This window comes from Dunckerocampus dactyliophorus, chromosome 6 (assembly GCF_027744805.1).
Source record: "Dunckerocampus dactyliophorus isolate RoL2022-P2 chromosome 6, RoL_Ddac_1.1, whole genome shotgun sequence".
Lineage (NCBI taxonomy): Eukaryota > Metazoa > Chordata > Actinopteri > Syngnathiformes > Syngnathidae > Dunckerocampus > Dunckerocampus dactyliophorus.
The window spans coordinates 26,415,214-26,426,306 of NC_072824.1; the positions used below are offsets into that span (position 1 = coordinate 26,415,214).

At 39.4% G+C, this 11,093-nt stretch overlaps 1 protein-coding gene and 1 long non-coding RNA gene across 5 annotated transcripts; one reads left to right on the forward strand and one right to left on the reverse strand.

The window, feature by feature from the left end:
• The first annotated feature begins 6 nt into the window (after positions 1–6).
• LOC129183263 (CD209 antigen-like protein E) lies at positions 7–7,657 on the forward strand. 3 transcript variants are annotated; one of them, XM_054780317.1, is made up of 4 exons: positions 7–1,425; positions 3,211–3,362; positions 5,233–5,333; positions 6,528–7,657. In XM_054780317.1, exons 1-4 carry the CDS (start codon positions 1,329–1,331, stop codon positions 6,667–6,669), a joined length of 492 nt encoding a protein of 163 aa, XP_054636292.1. In that variant the 5' UTR covers positions 7–1,328; the 3' UTR covers positions 6,670–7,657. The 3 variants fall into 3 exon arrangements, with proteins under 3 accessions (XP_054636292.1, XP_054636291.1, XP_054636293.1); XM_054780316.1 differs by lacking the exon at positions 7–1,425 and adding an exon at positions 2,476–2,951; XM_054780318.1 differs by lacking the exon at positions 7–1,425 and adding an exon at positions 2,476–2,806.
• Positions 2,509–9,825, reverse strand: LOC129183264 (uncharacterized). Of its 2 annotated transcripts, none has more exons than XR_008570763.1 (4): positions 9,700–9,825; positions 6,987–7,026; positions 5,244–5,339; positions 2,509–3,370 (listed from the first exon to the last, which is right to left on the reverse strand). It is a non-coding gene; the product is annotated as an uncharacterized LOC129183264 (long non-coding RNA). The 2 variants fall into 2 exon arrangements; XR_008570764.1 differs by lacking the exon at positions 2,509–3,370 and adding an exon at positions 3,828–4,029.
• Positions 9,826–11,093: the final 1,268 nt, after the last annotated feature.

An 11,093-nucleotide genomic window follows, 5' to 3' on the forward strand; every position in this document is an offset into this window, starting at 1 on the left:
CTGATTGGAAAAACCCTTTGCAATTTTGTTGCACAGCCACCCAATTGTATGTGTAAGAGCTGCATTCTCATTATTCATTCAAACATTCTTTAGATTAGCTTAGTATCTAAAACATCAGCAGCTGTTTGTTTTGGACTCTACTCAATGACATTTCTCCAAAGAAATACTGTAGCATGCAGCAACAAACAGCAATGAGACAGGTAGGCTTGTGACAGGAAGGATATGTTGGAATAGCTCGAGTTCCTCCTACACTACGCCACATCCAGCATATCTCATTACATCTGCGTCAACATGGCTGTCGTGTTTAAATCTCATGGTCCTCAAGTCAGCGTTGAAATTGGTGAATATGAGCAATTTCCAAAAAATGAACATGACAGCAAAACAGAAAAGACTCCACCAAGTAGGTTTGTTTTTGTATGACTTCTTAAACCCTGAGCTAGCAAGGCTTGCTAGAAAAAAACACTGGGTAAAAGTAAATGAAGCTGCTTGTTCAGTGAGTTTTAGTGATGGAGGAATGATACTACTGTTGGAACGGCTAAGTGTTAGCTTTCAAACGCTGCTAAGTTAGGGCTGCCATGGCGTGTGGGGCAAATGTATGGTTGGTCCAGTTGGGTTTACCATCACACAACCAGTACTCACTGTGTGTGTGTGTTCACTGCTGGTTATTGTTTGCCCTGTTAAAGAGATGCCTTCCTTTAAGCAAGCTAAAGTGCCTCTTAACATCTCCCCAGGGAGCATGGGCCACACTACGGTAATCTTTGATGTCAGTGTATGAGAGTTGGAAGCCCTGCTCGGTTTGTCACATTACTGTTTCGTTGTATGCAATTATTCATGCTGGTCTCTGACTGCTTGTTGAATTTCACTTCAAAAGCACTCAAGTCTCCCAAACAAAATGCACTTTTAGCAAAGTAACACATTTACAAATACAATGAACGCATTTTGAATCGTTTTTAGTTGGTAATTTTTAAAGTAAAATAAGGCAAATGTGACAAAACGTAGTTGTTTTTATACCTGATTGGTGCATTCAGTGAGGCCGATTCAAAGAGAAAGTATGTTCTCTTACTGGAAATTCCATAATAATGATCATGTTAGTTGAATACTTTGAATGGTCCAGAGTAATTGATGTTAAATTCCAAGTCGAGCTGCAAGTCTTTGATGATATACTCAAGTCCACACCCCTGGCTGTTACCATAGCAACACAAATGCACTGTGTTGGGTTGCTGTGCTTTTAAAATATGAATTTAAGTGAGACTTAATGTTTAATTTATTTCCGTAGGTGGTTATTATACCGTATTTATGTGCATGTGTGTTGTACAGAATCCAAACATATGCACGTGTTTCTGCTGGCCTTTGGAATTCTCTGCGTTCTTCAAGCAGTTCTCAACATCACCCTGAGACTGGGTCGCAGTGAGGCAGCTCCTAAAGGTGGACAAATATGTGTAAATATATGTCTCTCGAATGGAATTCTTCCGTCAGTACACTTCAATTCCTGAGTGCGCACATTTTGCACCGCTGTGCCACATCCATTAGTCATTGTGCTTTTACCTGAAATTGTGATCATAATATTTATCCGCTTCTTCCCTTTTTCATGGTGAATTGCAACCACTCGAGTTAGCCCCTCCCTTTTCGCTTTGTGCCCAAGATGGCGACTATAGAGGGTGTTTAATGTCCCTCACTGCACCCTCACCACTTTTTTTCTATGGCAAATATTGATCTGTGCTACCTTTCAGCCATGAAGAAATAATAAAATACAACGAAATATTTTTTTTTCATGTAAGTTTTTTTTAAATTACATAATATAAAGAAATATTTTCCTCTTTTAAAAAAAATATTTAATAATTTTAACATGTTTATTTTATCCAGTAATTATATATACATAATTGTATTTATATTTAATAGGGGTGTCACAAGAAGTCGTGAGATTGAAAAGCGACAAGATTTCTCGTTCACAATAAAAAAAAGGTCTTGTGGGCACTAGGCCTGGGACAAAAATACACAAATCAAACAATGACTAAAAATGAATTTGTTAATTTGATATATTACCATGTGCATGCGTGTCTGTTTTCCTTGTCTCTCGCCTCCAGACAGGCAGGAAGAGAGTTCACTCTTGGTTTCAGCACCTTGGAAGCGTTTGTTCCATAGAACAATGGCATGAACGGAGTGAACCCTTTTGTCAGTCGTACAGTCTTTCTCTCGGTGGGTGGAGGCGGGGCCGGTAGTATACACACAGAGTGCGGAAGAGTGTTATTTAGTAGAAATGAAATTAGTAGATTCCAATCTATTATATATTTTTCATATATGTCCAAAGTATTGTTAAAATATCGTCTCGTCTCGTTCTCGGAGACCCAATCTTGTGTATTGTTTCGTCTCATGAACTAAGTGTCCCATGACGCCCCTAATATTTAATCATTTGAATTATGTTTTAAATAGAATAAAAATAATATGTTTATTGTCTATTCATGAATGAATTATAAATTAAAGTTTTTTGTATGATGTATGTCCAGTATGTTATGCATACATACGTACTGCATGTGTACTATATACAGTATAACAGCGGTCCGTGGGTCATTTGGTACCGGGCCGCACAGAAAGAAAAAATAATTTCCATTATTTAATTTTTTTTAATGTTTTATTTTGAAAACTGGCCGGATTCTCTCTGTTACATCCGTCTCACTTGACGCATGTCCATTGTGCGTGCGTTAACTTCATCTCTTGCCGCACAGATCGACGACTACTGTATTTTTACCATTTTTCTTTCACCGCATATTTGGTGTCAAATGCTGATACTATGTGGGAATGCATAAAGGTAAGTTTTAGTGACTTTTTGAGTGCTAGTGTGCACATTTGTCTCAAGTTAATTCATGCTAGCACACTGCCTTTTTCCACACACGTCAAACAGCGATGTAATAATCTCTCTGGAAAAACTTGGCTGGAACTTGAACAGGTGGATGGTGGGTCGGCATTCATTTTGTGTTTTTTTTTTATTTGATGTTATTCATGTCTTAGTTTTACATAATACACAATAAATAAGATAAATTAGATCGCTATAATGTACGGATAATAATGTACTGCAGTATATGACTAACATGATTTTTTCTTCTTGCTGCAAGAATATTCTAATGTTGTATCTCTCACTGACCAAGGTCTGCTAAGGGTTGTGTAACTTTTTAATCTGACAAGTGTATTCAGAGAGACTTGGTCTTTGTGCAGTTGAGACAGGGGAGGGCTGTCCAAAAGACTGGCTCCTGTTCAGGTTCAGCTGTTACTACTTTTCCACGCGGAGGAAGAGTTGGGACGACAGCCGACAGGACTGTCTGCAGAGGGATGCTGATCTGGTCATCATCAACAGCAGACAGGAGCAGGTATCTTTCTGCAAATAAGACAAAACGGCAATCTACATGCTAACTTGTAAAAGTAAATAAAGGGGCACGGACCTAATTGGGGTGTGGGGGGGACACATGTCATTTAAAAGGGGACTGTCAAGCACTAGGACCAAGTGGAAAACGGCCGCTTTAGATGAAGCCTGCTTCCCTTTAACGTGTGATTGGCCGTCCCCACTGTCACTCCACAAGCGCCCGGACTTGCTCGCCAATGTTTTGCTAGATTTTTAATGTCTTTGTTTGCTCGTTGGCCAGATTCAGCGTTCATATGCCACATGTTGGTCGTCTTTTCTGCCTGGGTTACGTCAACGTGTGTATTGTAATATCAGAGCTTTCATTTACAATAACATATGAGTTGTGTGTGTGTGTGTGTGTTTGGTTGCCCCACCCACCCACAACCCCACGTACTCAAACCAAAAATAGGTTTGGGCGTGCTTGATGCCTGTGTTTCCAGGAGCCTAGTGGGAATGTTGCTCCAGGTGGTGAAGATGGCTTCATAGGGGGCCTCCACTCTCTGAAACTGTCCATTTTTGCAAACTTCCCTTGCGATCCATCCTTAAATGTTTTCAATTGGATTTAGATCATGGGGACATGCAGGATGGTCCAAAAGAGTGAGGTTATTCCTCTGGAAGAAGTCCTTTGCCTCGTCCTGTTGAAAAACCCAGTCATTACCACACAGACAAGGCCCCCCGCAACATCTGCACATAACCATCTGTTGTTTGACGCCCCTGCACAACCTGAAGCTCCATTGTTCAATTGAAGGAAAAAGCACCCCAGATCATCATGATAATAACATTGGATTATATTTTATATAGCGCTTTTCTAGGTACCCAAAGTGCTTCACATTGAAGTGAACCCATTATTAATTCACTCCTTATTCACACACTGGTGGTGGTAGTCTACATCTGTAGTCACAGCTGCTCTGGGGTAGAAACAGTGCCTGGCCTCTCCGACCATTACCAAACATTCATTCTCATTCATACACCAGTGTGGGTGAAAAGCCTTGCCCAAGGACACAACAGCAGGGACTCGGTGGAGGGAGCAAGTATCAAACCATTCTACCTCCTGAGCCACTGACGGCGCCCCCTTCACTGTGCCGTGATCTGTACTGTGATCTCAAGTGGGATCTCCTTGTCATGCCAGTAACCTTGGAAGCTGTCAGGACCGTCAAGGTTCCATTTTTTTCGAATCGGACAATAAAACTTTCCTCCACATTTCAATGTGTCCCATGCTTGGTGCTCTCAAGGCCTTTGGAGTTGTTTTTGTTCTTAAATCCCTTCTCTTCCAGGTGATATCTGATAGTTATAGGATTGCACTCGGCACCAGAAACCTTCATTTGGGCCGAGGACGGACATGCAATCAGATCTTTTGCCATCAAGAGTTCATGACAGTGTGAATACCTGACAGAAAATGACACTGCATCCAGATTTTTGGCTTTTAAAGGCTGTGATCTTGAACGTTTGATCAGCTGGTGAACAGCCTTTTTCACTTTAATGGTTGTTTGCAAAGGCATTGCTTACTCAAATTTTTTTTTGTCTCACTCCCATTTCTACTTTTTGTATTTTGAAGCTCTACTTTAAACTCGTTATGATCCAACAGTGCAAAATGTAAATTCTTGCAAAATGGTCTTAAAATTTTGATCAGGCGTGTATATGCAAAATATTTAGTCATTTTTACTAAGGTTGGTGAGTACCATGCTGTATATTAAAAATAAAAGATACAGTACACTTGAAGAGTTTTAGTCATAATGTTTTATAGGCCTTGTGTGTGTGTGTGTGTGTGTGTGCGTGTGTGTTTGTGTCTTTGGCAGTTGAAATCAGAGAGTCATCTTTGAACGTTTGTGTTGTGGCAGGCTTTTCTCACCGGATTCACCGAGACAGCATGGATTGGAATGTCTGACAGGGATCAGGAGGGAAATTGGATCTGGGTGGATGGAACACCAGTCAAAGACAAGTGAGCCTTAAAAAAAAACAAAAAAACAACAATATTTATTGTTGAACTCTGCAGCATTTTGATGTAGAAATTAATTTGGATAAATAATCAGTGTGCAGCTTCGACAGCAACATGGATTCATAGACTTACCATTCGTGCCTTCAAATGATATTAATTACTAAATGATTGCTGTTTTGTGGTTGACTATGGCCAATTACTAGGAAAAAAATGCTTATTTTAGTAAATTTTACATATTTTTAGCCAGAATTAAGCATTTTCAAGCATAAAAATGTTTATAATACAAATATAAGGCATTCAGAAGGCTCATTCAAAGACATGTTGTGATATGCAGTATTCCACACTGATTACTAGATGTGAGTAATGTTACATTGCTGTGGCATTTGCCACCGCAGGAAGTATAGAAACCGGAAAATAGGAACAACAACAAGGAACTCCCCCATAGCTAACGTACGAGTCTAAATTTTCTAGTCCTATTGTCTCTCATTTTGTCTACTATATTGGGTAATACGAGTGTAGAGGTCACTATCTGGGTGTTATTTCATGTCTAGAGGGCTCTCATAATGTTAAAAACTTATTTAGAAGGTCATAAACGGATTTTTTGATGTTAACTATGGAAACATTAGATTTATAAATAACAAATCCTACTTTGCGGAAATTCACTTGTTACAGTCTGGAACTGATTAACCGCGTTAAATGTCTTCTGAAAATGAGTCAGCATACATTCATTATTGTCAAAATAGCCGACAACACAAGTGATTACACCTCACAATGAACATGTTTGAATTGTGTCCTTGGTGTCAATACGGGGAGTTATGTTCTGGGACCACGAGTACATAACTGATACGCCCATGAAAATGTCTATTTTTGACACACGGTCAAACAGGAACAATCCGATGTGTTCCTGCTGCAACCGCTGTGCTTAAGAACACCCGAATTGGAAAGCAGCTGCAGGGGTGTCTTGTTGCTCCATACAGGAAGTAAAAGACTTTGAGGAGAAAAACAAAAAGAAACCAGAAAGGTGGAACAAATCTAAAATACAAGACTGGAAGAAAAGGGGTAACGTGACACCTTGTACTCCCAGCTGGACGATGAGAGTGCATCATGGAGATTGGCGTTTCTCCCCGAGTAGACTGGCAGTCTAAGCAGTCACCATATACACGTCTTTCCCATTAATGTTTTGCTTTCTTCCTATAGGCTGGAATGGGCCCTTGGACAGCCTGATGGAGCTTTTGGAGGCGAAGACTGTGGTGAACTTCGTACAATGACGAATTTCCTCGGTTTGAATGATTTTAGTTGCATTACCAGATCCCAGTGGATCTGTGAAAAACCACTGTGATAATAATACTTTGATGTATTATCTACTTTATTATTATTATACTTATTATTGTTTGTTTGCTGTCATTCTGAGATCTGGAACCACCTTATGAACTTCACTGTAACATAATCAGGAGGAACGTGATATGTCAATGACCGAACGCCCAAAAAGCTGGAAACTAGACTTAGTATCGAAGCTAGTAGCAAGCAAACGAGAGCACAGAAGAAGTGGCACATAAGAGACGAGTCAGAACACAGGGAAACCATGAGGAAGACTCTTGCATCGCCCTGGTGATGCTACAGGGTTTATGATTGATTTCATTAATTGGCCTTACCCACCTGCCTCGTTGCTCTGCCCCCAGCCACCAGACAAAGCTACCTGCAAAACAAAGCATGACATGCAAAAAACACAAGAAATACAAAAGTAAAGGTATGGGTTGCGCCACAAGAACTTGTGTACTGACATGCAAGCATGCGGGTAGGGGGAGAGGTGTAGGAAAAACGAGGCAAGTCAACGGTTCCTGAGAAACCAAAGGCACCTGGTATTGTTTTCCTGGGAACTAGCTCCTTCAACTAAAAGGTCCCTGTGGCCCTGTGTCGTTTGCAATGAGAGTATACTTCAGGGCAAGCTTAGGGCAATTTATTCAAATCAGACATATGGGGGGGGGTGTAGTGTTTAGAGAGTGTAAATCAACTTTTTTGTGTGTGTAAGTGAATAAAATACAAAGTCATGCAGTCCATGTGGGCGTCTGTTTCTATCAGCGCCTGCAACAAACTTTTAATTTGGTCAGTTTCAGATTTCTGTCTCGCGCAGGGGTGTCCAAACTTTTTCCACCGAGGGCCACATTCTGAAAAATGAAAGGATGCGAGGGCCACTTTGATATTTTGTAAACCAACACATACTGTAGAGATATGTTAAGATATGCTATGTAGCTCAAGAAGTTTTTTCCATAATAATATAAGTTTATTCTTGTAAAATTGTGACTTTTGTTCTTCATTCGATGATAACTTTTTTTCTTAATATTTAGACTTTATTCCTGTAAAATTACAGCTGTTTTTTCCATTTCTGCTGTTTTTTTTATTTCACAACTATTTAATTTCAGCGTTCCTGTAAATTTTCTTCTCGTAATTATAATTTTATATCTGTAAAAAAAAAATGATTTCAACCTTGTTACTAAAATTATATTTTTTCTGATTTTACAAATTTTTCAAGTTTGTTACTAAAATATATTTTTTCTAATTTTACAAGTTTATTGTCATAAAATTGCAACTTTTTTCTCATTAGAAAACTATTTTTTCTCTTAATATTTAATATTACTCAGGTAAAATTTCTGCTCTTTTCCATTTTGTCTGTTGATTTTTTTTATTGTCCAAATATCTCAACTTTCTGAGCTTTGTGCTCAGTGCGTGTTCACATAAAAGGGGGCGTTTGATGTCATTTATTCTACTTGCGTGCAAAAACAAAGTGATCCCAGCCGGTGTATTTCACACCAGATGAGCAAGTAATTATTATGGAGCGTTATGAGGAGTTCAGAAAGATTATCACTGCCAAAAGCAACACTGTCGCCACCAATAAAGCGAGGGAGGACCGTTGACAGAATATTAGAATATATTATTCCCTCCTGATTATGTCCTTATTATTAACCTGGTCGGGACAAGGTTATGAATTTAGCCTAAGTTACCATGGTGATATAGCAACTTTATAAGAAAGCTACCTTCACTGTACAGGCAAGCCCGGCTTTAGACTCAATACACCTTGCTAACCCACTAAACTCGCTTTGCAGTATACCCCTATACCTCATATGTGAAATAGTCAAGCCTCAGGGATACACGTGCAATTAGTTTGGATGTAATGGCAACAGTTTAGTTTATTATTATTAATATTATTGTGAATTTCTGCGGGAGATCGCAAACATAGCGAGGATAAGCGGCAAGATGGATGGATGACATGTAGAAGTCGAAGGAAATGAACAAACTTTACAATCATAGCATTTAAAACAAATCTGGGCTGCACAGAAGTTAAAACAATAAAAATGATATTATTAAAAAAATAACCGAAGAAATAAAAGAGACACTTCTTTTTATCACCATTGTTGGAGTCATAAGGCAAAAGGGGTGAGTCAATTGTCACCAGGATGATAATATGTAATAATAATAATGATAGTACATGTAATACACTATGTATAATATTGATATAATACACTACATATTATGAAAAAACATCATGATCGTTGCAGAGAAGCAGAAACAGTACAACTAATTGCCAACTGTAAGCTACTGATGCCAACGTTTCAGTAAGAAAAGTAGCTATTGGCTGTCCTAGAAGTCGCAAAATGACATCATCATCTATTTTGCATATCTTTTGCATATGACGTTGTAAAATGCTGGAGGAAAAAGCATAGCCTCGTAGGAGCGACAAAAAAGTGAGTAAAAACACCAATAGCTATTGAGACCTTTTTAAAATTAGCACAACTAAACAGTGAATAACAGATTATGCTGCGTTTATTCTATGGCTGATTTACATGACTCGGTGTGGTTCATGAGTAGCACACTCTTCTGGTGAATATATGTAATAGCAATTAGTTTATGAATTACTTACATTTAGAATTGTTACATAATCCACTTCATCCTACAAATAAAGAGTAGCAATTGGCAATAAAATATAAACACCCGCTCCTCTCTTATCCAGGCAGTGTTCCGCGGAAGCACTGTACACTTTTTTCATTCATGCCGAGAGCTGCATGCACACCCTCAGCTGAAAACCAAACCTTGTGACGCCGTGCTATTCTTACAACACAGTACTTCATGATAATGAAGCGATGGTACGTTTTGTCAGCTTTATGGGTAACTATACGGCACCCGAAGCACGAATTTCTTGGCTTTATATTTGTTAGATATGTCGCAGAATTTGATTCTAGCATATCCAGAAACGCGGTGAGAGTAGCAGGTTAGACATTCACAATGTAGCTGTGTCACTTTGTTACACAGTTGTCCCTCGATTTATTTGTTTCTGTATTACAAATGACAAATTACAAATGTGGCACGTAATTACCTGTTCAGTTTATGGTCAGCAGCTGGCAAACCTTTACTGCATTACAAATGAAACGAAGCAAGTGTGACCAAGACACCAGGAAGAGTTGTTAGCAGACAGTGAATGAGGCGTGATGCAACAGTCGTCCTCACCTGTTTCATATTCTTTTGGTTGGGCTGACAGACTCCCCAACCAGTGCCTTTGTGGAAAATTAAAAAGAAAGCTGTTGCACTTGACGGCGCTCTGCTCATTCACACATCAACAACCTAATGCCAAAATATTGAAAATATGTACCAAGCTCATTCATTTATACAAAAGAGGGGCAGGCATGCAGTATTCTGCGGAGCGGATTTTGGACGTGCCGAGATTGGCATGCACCCCTCCTTGGTCAGAGATGGCTCCTACGTGTGTGTAATTCACACGATGTGCTTCAAAGACACCCACCTCTCACGTAGTTGGCATCATTTCATCTAAAAATGTCCCAAACAAGAAATAGGGGGTGCATGCAATTCTCGGCAGGGCGGATTTTGAACCTGCCGAAAATTGCATGCACCCCTCGTTGGTCAGAGATGGCTCCTACACGTGTGTAATTCACACGATGTGCTTCAAAGAAACCCTCCTCTCACGTGGACAGCATCATTTCATCTCAAAATGTCCCAAACAAGAAATAGGGGCTGCATGCAATTCTCGGCAGGGCGGATTTTGAACCTGCCGAAAATTGCATGCACCCCTCCTTGGTCAGAGATTCCTCCTAAATGTGTGTAATTCACACAATGTGCTTATCAGAGCTGTCAGCAGCACCCGTTGTTGCTCAGTGAGAACACAATATGTAAAACAATATGTGCTTTCACTTTTGAGTCGCCAAATTCAAGAAAACTCCCCAAAGACGCCAGAAAAAATCGCTAGATTTGTCACTAGTCACATTTGAGAAAATATGTTGTCAAGTGGGATTGGAATGTCGCCAGATCTAGTGACAAAATCGACAAATTAGCAACACTGCTGAACGCGAACCCTCACAAGCCACAGGGTGGCGGTTATATATTATTCAGGTTTGATACCGCCTTATAGAAACGAAGAAGAAGCAGGAGAACAGTGATGGTGACGTCACATCATCGGCTTCATTTCGTAACAAGACGTAATTTAATGTAATAAGTATGTTGCGGAATTTGTAAAAACGACTGAATTATTTTCCCTTTTAACTAATTGGACGGTAAACCAACCACCATTGACCACAGGGTGGTGATTATGTACTATTGAAGTTTGATACCGCCGTGTTGGTGACGTCACCGTTTTTTTAAAAGAAGACGTATTTTAAATTCTAATTAATAATATTAAGTATCAGTGAATATGTTTTGGGATTTGTAAAAACGACATGCAGTAATTAGATACATTTATTTATTTATTTACTAATCAGA

Excerpts from the sequence above, each read along its gene's own strand:
- LOC129183263 (XM_054780316.1), top strand. The coding sequence starts at position 2,789 with ATGTGGGAATGCATAAAGGTAAGTTTTAGTGACTTTTTGAGTGCTAGT. Across the intron at positions 3,363-5,232 it reads TCAACAGCAGACAGGAGCAG|GCTTTTCTCACCGGATTCAC; the intron begins GTATCTTTCTGC and ends GTGTTGTGGCAG. Across the intron at positions 5,334-6,527 it reads GGAACACCAGTCAAAGACAA|GCTGGAATGGGCCCTTGGAC; the intron begins GTGAGCCTTAAA and ends TTCTTCCTATAG.